This window comes from Salvelinus sp. IW2-2015, linkage group LG26, assembly GCF_002910315.2.
Source record: "Salvelinus sp. IW2-2015 linkage group LG26, ASM291031v2, whole genome shotgun sequence".
NCBI lineage: Eukaryota > Metazoa > Chordata > Actinopteri > Salmoniformes > Salmonidae > Salvelinus > Salvelinus sp. IW2-2015.
In genome coordinates, this window is record NC_036866.1 from 39,225,279 (window position 1) to 39,240,873 (window position 15,595).

The 15,595-nt window shown below is 42.7% G+C and overlaps 2 protein-coding genes across 3 annotated transcripts in view; both read right to left on the reverse strand.

The window, feature by feature from the left end:
• Positions 1-1,414: 1,414 nt before the first annotated feature.
• On the reverse strand, positions 1,415-3,831 carry LOC111953002 (ras association domain-containing protein 10). The gene has a single exon (XM_023972063.2). It carries the CDS (start codon positions 3,457-3,459, stop codon positions 2,062-2,064), a length of 1,398 nt encoding a protein of 465 aa, XP_023827831.1. The 5' UTR covers positions 3,460-3,831; the 3' UTR covers positions 1,415-2,061.
• A 1,289-nt stretch (positions 3,832-5,120) lies between these two features.
• The window catches only part of LOC111952631 (transcriptional enhancer factor TEF-1), a 45,680-nt gene continuing 35,205 nt past the window's right edge, over positions 5,121-15,595 (reverse strand). For both annotated transcript variants that reach the window (XM_070435285.1, XM_023971505.2), the window contains 6 exons: positions 14,445-14,506; positions 14,094-14,218; positions 13,184-13,357; positions 11,727-11,867; positions 10,299-10,451; positions 5,121-10,150 (listed from right to left, as the gene is read on the reverse strand). In XM_070435285.1, the coding sequence (XP_070291386.1) occupies positions 10,037-10,150; positions 10,299-10,451; positions 11,727-11,867; positions 13,184-13,357; positions 14,094-14,218; positions 14,445-14,506 (769 nt within the window). In that variant the 3' untranslated portion in view covers positions 5,121-10,036. The remainder of the gene's footprint in view (positions 10,151-10,298; positions 10,452-11,726; positions 11,868-13,183; positions 13,358-14,093; positions 14,219-14,444; positions 14,507-15,595) is intronic.

Sequence of the window (15,595 nt, forward strand, 5' to 3'; positions counted from 1 at the left end):
TGTCTGTCTGTCTGTCTGTCTGTCTGTCTGTCTGTCTGTCTGTCTGTCTGTCTGTCTGTCTGTCTGTCTGTCTGTCTGTCTGTCTGTCTGTCTGTTTACTTGCCTCTCACTGGGATCAATTTCACACATATGGCAGAACTAATCTCAGTGGTATAGAGAACTAACAGAGTATTAGTGTCACATCTGACACCTACAAATTGTCAATCCCAGACATGAATGTTTTAGACAGAAATGCATGGATATGAAAAACAACCATTTGAAGGCCATATTCCGTAAGAGGAGTCTCCCCCTCTGTTGTCAAAAGTCATATTTAAAGCATCATGTGGCACTAGGCTGTTGGGGACTCAAATCTTTTGGATCTGAAACACAGACATCCCTACTCACACAGTCCCAGTCCCAGCGCACCCCAAAACAGTAGAACATAAGGCCTGGCCCAGCCTTCATCCCTGACTTATGTAAACTCCACTGTTTTCAACAGAGTGAGCCAGGCTAGGCAGCTGCTCTCTGGCTGCTTTCATACAGCCCTGCTGCCCCGTGCCAAACACAGCCCAGTGAGCACACAGGGGGGCCACAACAACACACAACACCCAGACACAAAAGCAGACTGGGTTGCATAAACAGAAACAGTCTGGGTTTCGACTTTGGGATGTTGTATGTTGTCTGTCTTAGCTTTCCCAGGGTTCATATACACTGCAATTTCTATTACTTGTAGTGACTCCTGATAAACTGATTAGATTAGAGCTCTCAAGTGGTTGTCCTGATATAAACCATGCTGAGAACTACCGATCCATGAGGTTGATTGGCACAACAAATTGTACTGTAACTGAATAGGGCATTGCCATCAATAGGGTATTGGTATCATGCTGTCAAGCAACCAGAGAGAAAGTGAGGATCAACTACATGGATGAATTAAACAATTACTGGGTAAGGTGACAGCTAGTCTGGCCAATTTGCATTGAATTTGCATCAGCAGCCTGGCATCTGAATATGAAAGGTTAGTAATGCTTAAACAACATGATCAATTAACAAAACCTCCCTCTTGAGAATGTCTTTTGATATTTCTAGAAGTTACCCTCTGGGAAATGCTACATCTTGGCAGGTTTGAGCCTGGCTCTCCTAGGCAGATAGTGTCACAAAAACAACAACAGAAATCTGTAGGCCTAAAGATTGCCAGCAGATACTGCCTCCAGATGGATCGAATACAGTTGCAGTTTAATGCACTGGCATCTATCCAACTTTTTGAACACCCACCTCAGAGTACAGTGAAAAGTTTGGCATGAAAATTACAAACGCAACAGTAAAAATGTCTGGAATTCCCTCGCTTGGTTAATAGTGAACAGTTTGCTCTTTTAGTAAAACAGTTTAGTAAAAAGGTATACATTTACAGTAATCATCATTAATACAGAAGTTCATGCTCTGCTGCTCCACAGACTTCAATTAAAAACAGCACAACATGACAAGCACACATCACACACCCCAAGGCATGGCCCCTAAAGAATGCAAAACATCTCTCTACAACGTTTGACTTTCTCATGAGGTAGGACTAATTCCAATGCAAATTAAATGTGTGATTGGCATAGCCAACTCCTAAATCATTTGTCCTACTTATGCAAGTACTAAATCAAACAGATCATAATATGTTTTAATACTTTATTTCCACAGTAACCTGTATGTTTATAGTTGAATGTTCATGGTGATGTGGGTTTTTGCAGTTCAATGCAGTTGTTGTTTCCCCTAATTCTAAACATTTTCCGATAAATAATACTTGTGACACACAGAAACAGCATAGCAAGCTATATCCACTTTCCATAACTTTTGTCAGGATTTCAGCACAATTGGCATAATATGATCTTAAATTCTATTGCTTGTCTATACTGACTGAATATCTGAGAGTGGCCTATTTAAAGACAAACTATTGTGGAGTGAGTTGACTATCATATATATACGGTGTCCATGCTGATGCCTTTTGAAGGAAACGGAGAAACATATTGTTTAGTGTTGAGAATTCTCACTGTCCCTGAGTTTGCGTTGCATATTTTCAACAGTTCAATAAAGAGTTAGCTACACCAGTGATTCACACACAGGTGTATTGTCAGAGTCCTGGCTATGCATGGAGCTCAGCCCCGTGTCTGAATCTTCGTCGTTCATGTCGCAGGTCTTGGAAAGACCTCTGGTCTGCTCCACCCACCCACTGCTCTTCTCCAAGGAAGGCAACATGTCAGTCTCAGTGACACCAGAGTGTTCTTTATCAGCCTCGGGTAACTTTTCCTTATTTAAATTCATAGAGTGCATTTTTGCGAGCAAATCCGTTAGTTCTTTTTCTTTCGCGTCCCATAGCTCCTGACTTAAGTCCAAATCCCCCTTAACAGCCTCTAAATCCGTGTTTAAACGAAGACCAATATATAAACTGGTATCCAGCTTTGTTTTGATTATCTTCCCCTCCAAAACCAAGTCGTTCTCTGATAGACTGTTCACATCTGGCTCTGGGACGGCGGCGCCTGACTGTGCTGCCGGCTGTGGAGCCACTGCAGCTACGGGGATGTCCACAGACTCCCCAATACTTTCTGTGTCTTTGCCCGACAGCTCATCTTGCCGTCTTTTCATCCACCTTTGGTTTAGCTCCTCCTGAATTTCACCTGTGATGCATTCCATGAGAGCCTCGCGCTCTGTCAACTCCTCCTGAAGTCGCAGGACCTCCTCGCACATAAGCGCGTACTCCTCAAACTGCGCAATAGCCTCCGCTGAACGTGGAACGTCCTCTATTGGATCAGCCTCCACGCTCGATTCCACCATGTATGTGTCCTGCACATAATTGATACCATGTCTCTTAATTCTGTCAAAGTGCACTTTTGCCTCATACCTCTCTATATCCCTATCCAACTCTTTGATCCTTTGGATCTGCTGGCGGATGGTGTGATCTTGCGAGATAACTAAGTGCACCAACGTTTCCAATTTCTCCACTGAGGATTTATCCTTAGGAAAAGTCTCTTCTCTCTTTTTGTTAATTTTGTCCAACTTTCTAAAAGCTTTTCTAACAATCCTCCGCTGCTTTTCTTGCGAGAAAGCCATTGTGGTCTTGGCTGCTCCCTTGAATGCGCACGGATTGTCTTTGCTCTGAACGACTCGCGCCTCGGCGCTCCTGGGTCCGTTGTTCGGTAACGATGCCTCATTCTTCACCAACACAAACCTCACGTTTTCCTGCTCATCTCCCCAGGCGCTCCAGAGACGCAGGATTTTGGTTTTATTGGGTAAAATCCTCTCAAAGCCTCTCCATTTCTCCACTATGCAGTAAGACTGGGGGGTCCCGGACTGCATCGACGCTGACGCACCTTGCTTCAAGTTTTGGTCCTCCAGTAGAACTTTTACAACATCCGCGCAGGTGGTGCGTTTGGACAGCCCCGAGACCAGCTTCTCCTCCCGGCAGACCCATACTGATACCTTGCATTCTTCCTGCTCCATACTGGAAAAAAACTCCAACCAAATTGCTTATCAAAGTTTCTGCTCCCCTCTCGACTCCTCGGTCCCAGGTTTCAGGCGTTAAGAGAAAAGTGTGTCACACACCTTCGTTTGGAGCTGTCCTTATTCTTATGTAGGCATGTCATCATTCTCATGAAATAATCAGCTCAGTACCTCTTCCCTCTATGTAGGATTATTCCCGTAGCAGACTGAAGAGGCACGCTGGGAAGTTGTTCAGCAGGGGGCATTACATTATCCCCGCAGACTTCCGTTTGGAACACTGTGCGCAGAGGAGGAACGGGCGTCCTTCCTCTCGGTCGGCACGCACTGCTGTGGGTACATTTCTATGCAAACACTAAAGTATACGCCCTCCGCTCGCAACGGGACTCTCCAGTGTCTGTTGATCACCACACAAAACCGCCACACTCCAGAAGTTTTTGTATGTAACATTACCCGCTCACTTTGTGCAAATTTTACGCACCAATTTGCTTACTGTACTTTGTTAAAAAATACCATCATTCTGACCTGTAAGATTAAAAAGTGAACACATTTTAAATTGAGTGTTATGTATGTCATATTAAATTAATTCAGGCAAGGGTCAGTCAGGGGCCCCCTTGTTTCACTCCATTATTTCACATCTTCATTACTTCTGATCGGTATTCTATAGAAACAAATCAAGCAAAATAAAAATACAACTATTAATGGAGCTGCTCAGAATATAAGTTCTCTGCCCTCAATAACACACAGCACACTTACCATTCATCCCAGTTGTCTCCAGTCTTTAGACCAAACTGACCCTGCCAACCAAACCACTCCCCCGAAAGACATGTGAATGTGAACAAAGACCATATTTTCATAAAACAAAAAAAAATGTTTGTCTGTGATTATTGCAGAGGTCTTTGGTGCATGTGGGGATTGTTGTAGTGGTGTAATATGTTAATGATCTGGCCAGAATCAAAGGTTGTCATTGGTCCCGCCTGGTTTATCCTCCTCTGACCCTGACAGTGGATGGATGACAGGCCAAGTTTGTTGATGAAATAATAATAATACTMGGGGGGGGGGGGGGTGCTTATATTTGTCCTGTTACATACGTGTAATGGAAAAAATAAAAATAAATGCATATCCCAACTCCCCCTGAGACACCCGCATGGTGTGGGGTCACGACCAGGGTTGCCATTGTACAGCACCCCTGGAGTAATTAGAGTTAAGTGCCTTGCTCAAGGGCACTGTGACATATTATATTTTGTTCACCTTGTCGGCTCCGGTACGTCAACCTTTCAGATGCTGGCCCAACGCTCTAACCTCGATGCTACCTGCTACACCAAATACTACATAACACCCCAGGCAGGAGGTTATAATAATGTCAGGGAGGTTCTTCTCCAACATCAACATGGCCAGGAGATGTATTCAAAGAGAATTGCTATTTCCGGGCTCAAGGAAAAAATCATTCGAGTTAATATTTATTCTCATGTGGGTGAACCGTTGCACAGTATCACTGCTCGCGAGGCCTGGTTCTTTTGGATATAGCTCCCCCTGTTGTGCATTAAGAGTATTGTATCGTTACAGAAATATCAAAGGTAGGCTAGTAATGAAATACAACTACTTAATTTGAGAGAAATGCATTGATGTTTGTGAGAAATTATGATTCATCATCAAATCAGAAACAGAATTGACCATTTAGTTTTATTGGATATTATATGCATACAAAGTTTCTAGAAAGCTATAAAATATCTAACACTTTAGCAATGAAGAAAAGGTTACAAAGCAAAGACCAGACCCTGCAGTAACAACACACATATTGTCAGTTAATCTTTTTATATTCTTGTCTGAAAAATTCACAATCTTTAAGAAAATTAAAGATAACATTAAACATGTGTACCAGGACGTCTCAGAATAGATTCTTCTTTATACAAATCACCTTTTAAAAATTATCCGCACACAATGTTCTGAGGATGCCATCCAAACTGAGAAAAATTAAAGCCAATGTTGAAAACAATAGATGAAAGTTACCAGTACCTATAGACAAAGAGCACATGGCCCAGAGCTTTGCTGCTGATGTTTGTGTCAAAAATCTCCTTGTGCCCGTTTAAAATAATATCTTCAAAAGACGTATGTGTGAAATCTACATTCCAGGTTGACAGAACAGAGACACAGAGCCCAGCAGTGAAACCAACAGGCTTGGCTCTGGTTAAACTGGAGTCATCACAAAAGCATTGTAAAGTATAGCCTACATACAGCACATTCAAACAGAAACTACTGTAATGGTGGACACCCCAGAATCTAGTCACAATTATTACTAAGTTAGAAGACAGGTCAAAGGTCTTCCAAACATGACATAAACCCTGATCCATTGTCTTTAGCCACAGTGTAACATACAACTATACTGCATTATGTTTTCTGGACTTTAATAAGTTAGTGTGCATATGATATCATAATAACACAATTGATCTACTGTGACAATGATATGATGATACAAACCTCCACAGGGAGATCACTGTGAACTGAACATGCATCTAAGGGTACAATCGTTTCCCAAATAATAATAATAATTAGGCGGGTTCTTATATTTGTCCTATTTGACACATGTACAAGTAAACTAACACTCGCACTTGACTCCCTTATTGAGGAAAAATGGACTTACTATGACTGAGAAATGTGGTTGTCTCACCTAGCTATCTTAAAATGAACGCATTAACTGTAAGTCACTCTGGATAAGAGCGTCTGCTAAATGACTAAACTGTAAAGTGTGGATCATACGCACGTGTGAATTGGAAATGTGTTTTTTTGTTGCATTATCCCAAGTCCCCGGGACACCCTCGGAGAGTGGGGTCACGGCCAGGGTCTGCCACTATCAACGGCGACCCTGGAGCAAGTAGGGTTAATTGACCGATTTTTTCACCTTGTCAGCTCAGGGATTTTAACTAGCGACCTTCCAGTTACTGGCCCAATGCTCTAACCGCTGGGCTACCTGCCGCCCAGCAATAGTCAAATTGTTGTGGAAATGAATACAGTTCTACAGGGAAATGCATTGGAAAAGGCATTCTGGTGATCTCTTCCACCATTTTCTTAGACTTTTTGGTTTAGCTTCTTTTAAACCTTTTCTTCGCTGGAAAGTCATGACCAAAGGCACTTTATGCTACAGTGCAAGGGACAATTGCACGTCTGAAATGTCTCCAGTTTTTTGGTTTTTGATAAGCAAGGCAAAGTTATTACTGCTATTACACACGGAACTTGTTCATAATCTATGTATGATTTACCAGTTATTTTGTAAAACAAGGTGAAATAGGTGCACATGTAGAACCACTAATAGTTAACAGTGTATTTATAATGGCCGACATGACGCATCACAAATGTTATGTATTTTCGATCCAAGCAAACCATTGGGCCATTGGTGGAAAGTTACTCACTAAGGCACTGTACACATAACACTGGGATGTATGGAAATTACAAGGCTGTCCTCCAGCTCAGGAAAGATCTCACAGCTTGAGTGGTAGAGTTACAGTATCTGTAAGGATCCCATTCCCTACCACCACGGTTAATGTGCCCAATAGCGTAGCTCACAGATTGACAAGCAAAATAAGGCTGAATAGCATTCAGAACCAGGGAAACACAGAGATTAATATGTGGGAGTGTTTTTGACTTCTGTGTTTCTCAGTCACTAAAAAGAGCAGGTTCATTCAACAAGTTAACTCCACCCCGCAATAACCATACAGAGGAACTAAGTGCTTTGGGATGGGTGACTATGGTAGTAGAGTGTCCATTTTGAATGTTCAATATGTGTATTCTATGATTTCTTTGCCTCATTGTCATACGGGGTAAAACCTTAGCAGCTCAGAGAAAAGATAACGTAGGAGGAATCTCTGGTCTGTACACATTGTCTTGCTGTGTTATCACAGTGCTTTTCCTCTTCCAATAAAATCAAGTTTTATTGGTCGCATACACATATCTTGCAGATGTTATCGGGGGTGTAGCGAAATGCTTATGTTCCTAGCTCCAACAGTGCAGTAATACCTAACAATACAGGTTTATTTTTAGTTGGGCACAGGAGATATGATGCAGATATGAGAGAGTTGTGCTGCAAAGTGGTACCTGAATCATCATATATTTTATTTATAGTTTCAAAGTGTCCCTGGAATTATAACTATTACTGGTCTTCATTATAGTTTAGTATTTGCTTTGTTATCCAAAATGTACAAAATGTAAAACCTACATATCTTTTCTTTGGAAAATGTTTGTGTGATAGTGATGTTCACACAGCTACATGTACACTACATGACCAAAAGTATGTGGACACCTGCTCGTTGAACATCTCATTCCAAAATCATGGGCATTAATATGGAGTTGGCCCCCTCTTTGCTGCTATAACTCCACTCTTCTGGGAAGGCTTTCCACTAGATGTTGGAACATTGCTGCTGGGACTTGCTTCCATTTAGCCACAAGGGCATTAGTGAGGTCGGGCACTGATGTTGGGCGATTAGGCCTGGCTCGCAGTAGGCGTTCCAATTCATCCTAAAGGTGTTCGATGGGGTTGAGATCAAGGTTCTGTGCAGGCCAGTCAAGTTTTTCCACACCAATCTCAACAAAAAAATTCTGTATGGACCTCGCTTTATGAACGGGTGCACTGTCATGCTGAAACAGGAAAAGGGCCTTTCCCAAACTGTTGCCACAAAGTTGGAAGCACAGAATCGTCTATAACTCTAGAATGTCATTGCATGCTGCAGCGTTAATATTTCCCCTCACTGGAACTAAGGGGCCTAGCCCAAACCACAAAAAACAGCCCAGACCATTATTCCACCTCCACCAACCAAACTTTACAGTTGGCACTATACATAGGACAGGTATCGTTCTCCTGGCAACCGCCAAACTCAGATTAATCCGTCGGACTGCCAGAAGGTGAAGCATAATTCATCACTCCAGAGAACATGTTTCCACTGCTCCATAGTCAAATGGCGGCGAGCTTTACACCACTCCAGCTGACGCTTGGCATTGCATGGTGATCTTAGGCTTGTGTGCGGCTGCTCGGCCATGGAAACCCATTTCATGAAGCTCCCTATGAACAGTTATTGTGCTGACGTTGCTTCCAGAGGCAGTTTGGAACTCGGTAGTGAGTGTTGCAACCGAGGACAGACAATATTTACGCGCTACGTGCTTCAGCACTTGGGGGTCCAGTTCTCTGAGCTTGTGTGGCCTACCACTTCGCGGCTGAGCAGTTGGTACTTCAAGACATTTCCACTTCACAATAGCACCACTTGCAGTTGACCTGGGGAGAAATTTGATGAACTGACTCGTTGGAAAAGTGGTATCCTATGACGGTGCCACGTTGAAAGTCACTGAGCTCTTCTGTAAGGCCATTCTACTGCCAATGTTTGTCTATGGAGATTGCATGGCGGTGGGCTCGATTTTATACACCTGTCAGCAACGGGTGTGGCTGAAATAGCCGAATCCACTAATTTGATGGGGTGTCCACGTACGTTTGTATATATAGTGTATGTAGTAACTGTTTGTATAGTTTTTCTATTTATCTAATTAAGAAAGGCTATCATGATCTGTAATTGGTTGACATTGGTGATGACTACAATATAAAAAGCTGGAAACTGATAGTAGTTTCCAAATGTAATCCACAGAACATCTCCCTATGTTACGCAATGCCCCTTCATATGTACACTTTCTACACTACAGACCTGAACTAGTCTGGAAAAATGGCACATGACACAACTATACCACAGATTGACAGCTGCACTCATACAAATATACATTAAAAAGACAAAAATATAATGATAATATTATCCGTGATAGACTTCACCCACAATGTAACCAAAGGACATTGTGGGTGGGATTTGTGTAGAGGCACAGCCACTTTCCATAAGGTTGTCAAGTAAGTCATTCTGAAGGCGTGTTTCACTGGGCGGTTGCCTCGTGTCCTCCCCCACAACCCTGACAATACTCAGGGTCTGTCCTTCAATATCTTCCCTCCATCCTTCATAAGCTACATGTCCTTCAGGTTAGCGAGATCTATGTGATAGTTTGTCCCAGTTCTGAATGAAGCATGTCAGAGTGTCAGGGCTAGATTCAATCAGATTGACATCCACATAGCGGTTGTTTTGGCGGTGTCAGAAGGTGGAACTGCAGAGATCCAATCCACAAGCGGCTCGTTGCGTTATATTATTGCGGACACCGCCATTGGATGAAACGAAATCACACCCGACTATAATCTGACAAATCCCATACAGCCGCGTTAGAATTTCATTCAGCCACGTTACAAGTTACAACACTCGAATTAGACTGATAAGGTATAAATCCCCCCATCCAAATGAACATGAAAACATGCGATTAGCCTAACATCAATGGTTTGACATTTGAATATCATTACTTCCAACATCGATAGAGTCTACACTTCCTTGCACCGTCTTGAACTCCCAACACGGTAGGGATATTAAGGAAGGGAGGGTTGATGCCACACAAGAGCAGCCGCTCACCGATATTTCAGCTCACACCGCAGTTACACCTCCAACAGCGCCAAAACATCTGCTATGCGGATGTCGGTTAACGTTCGATCTGATTGAATCTAGGCCTCAGTCTCTTATTCCTTGACTAGCCGGTAGATGTGATGTTGAGCTCCGTGGTCGCTGTTCGACACCTCAAACACACACGCCATGCACAGCAGCGTCTCCTGTGTCTCTCTGTTGGTCACCACCTGAAACACAAGACAAAATGCAATGTGAGACACGTAAAGACACATGCACGGAAACACACACATACGCAGAGAGAAAGACAGACAAGACAGACACACACTTGTTATGAGTATACAAACAGATTGATGACTCTGAGTAGGACATCCTTACCAATAGGATGGTGAAGTTCTCCAGGACACTGTTCATCATGTATTTCTCAGGCAGGTGTTTGAGTTTGTGGATGAAGTTGATCATGTATTCACACATGGGGGAGCGGCTTATCCTGTAGACAAAGCGTCCGTTCTCGAAGCGAGCATATTCCGTCTGAGGGGGAGGAAGAGAGAAAGAGAGAGATCACTGAGTGCAGCTCTTCACAAGAAAACAATTAAGTGATAATGCCCGAGAAGCCGGTGTTTGGAGGATATATTGGCACGGGTATCGTCGAGGGCCGGCAAACCGTGCCAATATATCCTCCAAACACCGGCTTCTCGGGCATTATCACCGTTAATCAATGGGTTACCAACAAAAAAGGTTACTTCGCTGAATTTATTCATTATATTTCATCCTTCTACATGATATAGTCCCGACACAAATCTAGGGTTGCTACCCAAGCTGGCTGGTCGGTTCGGTTGCCAGAGATGCGACCCAGTCATTAAGTTTTTTTGTTCTGTATCTGTAGATGCAACCCAGTCGTTCGTTCTAAATGTTCTTTTGCCATACTGGCTGGCAACGTTCTTATCCCTTGCTTGCTGGCTAGCCAACTACGGCTAACTCACAGTCACGTCAAACAGTGCAGCCAGAATAACAACAAAGTAGCAGCATTTGTATTTGTTTAAGCTGTTTTCTAGTGACATTTATTTGGATACATCCATAACAATGAGCTAATGATTTCACCTGAGGTAGAAAATGTGCTCGTCAGGACACTGTTGTTCAGAGGAGCTAGCCAACAATCACTTCAAACTGAAGCTGGAAAGACTGCAAACTAGCTGCACTTCATTTCGTTTGACCTTTTTTCAATTGATAGTTCTTTGTATATATCCATAAAAATGATAATGACAGATGATTTCAACTGGCTGAGAAAAGCTACCTGCCTGTCTGTCTCATCCCGACTCCTGACACGTTCATTACTATGGGACAGCTGGAGATCTAATTTGAATATTGAAACAATGTTGCAAATGTCAGAGAGACTGACAGCAAGGTTTATACAAATCTCTGCTGTTGAAAAGTAAATGTTAGTCTAAAATAAATGTGGGATAATGTCTAGATGCTTTTTATAGTGGAGATCAAGTTTATAAATTGCCTGGCTGGGCTGATGAGACAGTGGAATATGCAGTCAGATGGAACAGATTAAATAGGCATTTTAAAGTCATAGACAAGGGCTGGAGTGCGGTTTTAACCAATCAGCATTCAGGATTAGACCCACCCGCTGTATAAATGAGGAGGAAACCATGCACGACGATCAAATAGGTGTTAAAACACTCATGTACGCAATTGTGATAAACACACAAATATAAAAGTAGGTAATTGTGAGTCATTTGGGTCGTTTTATAGTTGCTTCTCCGCCGAGCACACAGTGGTGTGTGCAGGACTAGGACTCACCTCCACCTTCTCAACCACCTGCTTGCCGAAGGAGCACACCTTGGTAGAGCAGGTGATGGTCATGTTCTCAGAGCTCTCATACTGGCTGGTCACACCGTAGAAGGCCCCAGAGTCATCCTGGATGTTACAGTTCAGATCAGCCTGCATCAGGACAACATAACAGCAGAGGTTTAACTACATAGTCAAGCAAATGTTGACTAACAACAGCTAAAACAATGAGCTAAATGTTTACAACACATGCTGAAAATGTTTAAATTAAAAAGGGATTTTCTTTCAAATGTCAAGATTAACTTGAGGAAAGCAACTCGATGTAAAGGTTACTAAGGCAGCGAGGCCCTCCAGTGGCATGACAATACATGCAATTATATTATTTGGCATGTCTGTATGCTGAGAATGAGTTGAGTGGCTATCTACCGGTAAACACTGTTGTACAATAATCTTGTGCTTCTGCATCTCAAATGAGGCGGAAAGAGGCTTCCGAAATATCCGAATGGCACAAGACAGATATTAGAAATGGCCTGAATGGATGTAAAAATAAACTATTCAATAAGAGTCTTCTGAAGGGGACAGTCTGTTTCAGAGAACACCGAGTTCATCATGTGAACAAAGGAATAAATAGCTCCTTCATTAAGTCAGCTGGTTATTAAGGCCTGTAATGATCAGAGGAGGGCGATTGTTTAGATGGTGAGTGTCCATGTTTGAAATTCAGATGCAGTGGCTCTTCACTAATGTCTGAAGAGAGACTCACCGTCTTGTTTGCGTTTCCCATTTTGAATTTGGAATTGAATTCATGTTGACGTGAATTAATATGCTCAAGTTTTAAAACCTATTAGTTGTAGATTATGAAAATATTTGTGTGTTGAACAAAATAAAGGGATTTTACTGAGTATCTCAAAGCTAATAGAGAACCAGCATGTATGTAACAAACATAGAGGAAACAGAGAGCTGAGGATGACATCATACTCCAGGTGTAACATTGTAAATCAAATAAAGCTTTCTTGGGGCCAATAGACTATATAGGATGTAATTGTAAGTAAAGCCGTGGAGAATGGTGACAGTAAATATTTGCGCTTAGAGAGAAATGAGAGACAGAGACTCCATTGGTAGGGTGCTACTGCAATCTCCTTAGTTTGCCCCAATCTCTCACACCTGTCAGGAGGTAGGCAGGTGTTCAAACAAAGCCTCAATGCTACCACATCAGACCCTGGGGAATCGCACATACACACACATTCAAACACAAAACCATATCCTCGGCTTCACTCATGATGCATATACTTGAACGTACGCATCATTAAAGTTGTTTGTTTAGATGTAAATCGTGTTTTCTGTGACGCTAAATTGTGTGGACAATAAAGGCCGGGAATCAATTCGAGACGGGTTATAGAGCGGCGCATTGGACAGCCGACAATGCGCCTTTTAAAAAGCATCATCGTGTGCGCATGTGCCATTAAACTCACCCAGAACTTGACCAGGAAAAAGGAGTTGTGAGGGCCCTTTCCAAAGAGCTCCTTCAGTCCTCCCTTCTTCTCTGGGAACTTATCGTAGATCTGACGGATGTCGACAGCCTCCAGGAGGGCATCGCTGTACGAGTAGTTAGTCTGTCCGATGTGGGCAAACAGGTGCTTGTTGTACTGACGAGAGAGTAAAACAACAGGTTTAAATAGATCGCTTCTATTGGCATTCTTTCTCCATTACCTTAAGGGCCAGTTTCCCAGACACAGATTAAGCCTGGTCCTGAACTAAGAAACGTTTTCAATAGTTCATCTCCATTGAGAATGCATTTTAGTCCAGGATTAGAGTTAATCTATGTCTGGGAAACCGGCTCTAAAAGTTCTCAATCCCTCTTGACAAGGTCGTCATATCAAAATGATATGAATATTTCTAAATGATTTTATCGCGTCATGTATGATCTGACAACCTCTTCAGAAGAGACGGTTTTCTTTTCAGGGTTGTTTTAAAGTCACAGATGTGCACAGGCATAGCAGCATAAATACTGGTGTCGGATAACTCACTACCCCAAGATAAATGTCTGCTGTCATAGAACACAAGCAAAAAAGCAATAGCTAAGAAATAGTGACAAAATGACAAATCGGCTGTGCCAAGGTAAACATAGATTTTCCAGAGTCACTTAAGTATCACTTTGGTATTTGGAGGGATTCTGCTTTGCTTGTGACATTATTGTCCTTGTTTTACCTTCTCTGTCTGTGAGTGTGTGTGAAGACATGCCCCAGTTTGAGGTTGTACGGTTGACATCAGGAATTGGCACTAGTTTGACCTGCTTTGGGATGCTGTCTGAGAAACACCTACTGGTTTACCCCAGTGTGTTTTACTATGTGTGGAAAGGAATACAGTAGGGCAGGTACTCACAGAGTCAGGGTCTCTCTGCTGCTCCAGGAAGGCAGAGAACTCCACCAGTCTGAGTTTGGTGGTCCCGATGGAGCGGCCCTGCCAGGCTGGGGCTGTAGGCGTGGGGGCTGTGGGAGGCTCGTACGCTGGGCAGGGTAACATACAACACCGTCAATTCACTATCCACCGTTTACCGACACTAACATCCCACCCCTCACTAACGTTATGAACATTAGCTACAGCAATAGTAGCATTGGCCATGTAATAGTATTAATGTACTGGTAAATAGGTGCCATTGGAGTTTCTTTTGAGCGTTGGCCTGAGAGGCATTGAAATGAGCTGATAGAGTGGGTAGGGTAAAAGTTCTCTCACCTGAGATGGTGGTCGTTACAGCTGTCTGGATGGGGTAGGCCTGCTGGGCAAATGGCTTAACGCTGAAGACAAATAGACACAGAATCAGGAGGTTGACCTGGGTAATGCAATAATACAAAGAATGAACTGGCTACATACCAGTTAGACCAGTGGTCACCAACCTTTTTCTGGGCCAAGATCACTTTCTGAGTCAAAATGCATGCCGAGATCTACCGCTCGGATTTTTTATTAACATGACTTTAAAAAAATGTAAGCCTATGCAACATTAACCAATTAAAAACAGCTCTGTAGCATTGAGGTTTGTGCAGTAGGCTATAGGCCCAATACATTATCACCGCATACTGGCTTTGCTTGAATTTACCTGCCAATGCAGTGTTGTTTGGGAAACATTTAAAAAATATATATATATTTCAATATTTTGAGGTAGGCTATATGATCACACCGGTAATAGATCCATTGTTGTATTACTTGTGAGGCACAGCTGAGTGAGCATACATTTAAATAATTTGCTTTTTATTTTATTGGGCTGATGGTGCCTGCATCTGATGGTCAGTCTCAGCGGAGGGAGAGAGCAGCAGACTGAGGGTCCGTCTCTCAACATCCCTCCGCTCTCCCTTTCCTCCGCTGACACTGACCAAAAAGGGACACCGTCTTCCAGCTGATGGCGAAATTCGAGTCGCACCGCATTATTTCGGCGTCATGCACAAATTCATGTTGTTACTCCTATGAACAGAGAAAGTGAAATATTCCTGATATTAAAAGAGACCCAAGCCACTAATAATAACAACAACGCAAACCTATAGATACACTTTCCTACTCATTCATTACTGCTGCAGTGCTTGTTGTAGCGCTGAGTGGAAATAGGAAGAATGCTAATTTTATGGGTTATAAAAGTGTTGAATACAAAGTGTTGACAGTGCTGAGTAAGAACCTAAACATGAAGTCACTCATAAAAACAGCAGCTCTTTGCTGTATTTGTTGACAGTATCTCTCTTGTCATGGTTTTAAACGTTTTGAAATCTCACAGTATCATCTTTGCCGTAGCTTTCTTTTATGCCACGTTACTGCAGACTCGGTCATCTGAGCAATCTGAAAGACCAGCGGTAGCATAGTGCACTTGATTTCCTCTCCAGGCCCACCGGGAAGGCAGA

Excerpts from the sequence above, each read along its gene's own strand:
- LOC111953002 (XM_023972063.2), bottom strand. The coding sequence starts at position 3,459 with ATGGAGCAGGAAGAATGCAAGGTATCAGTATGGGTCTGCCGGGAGGAG.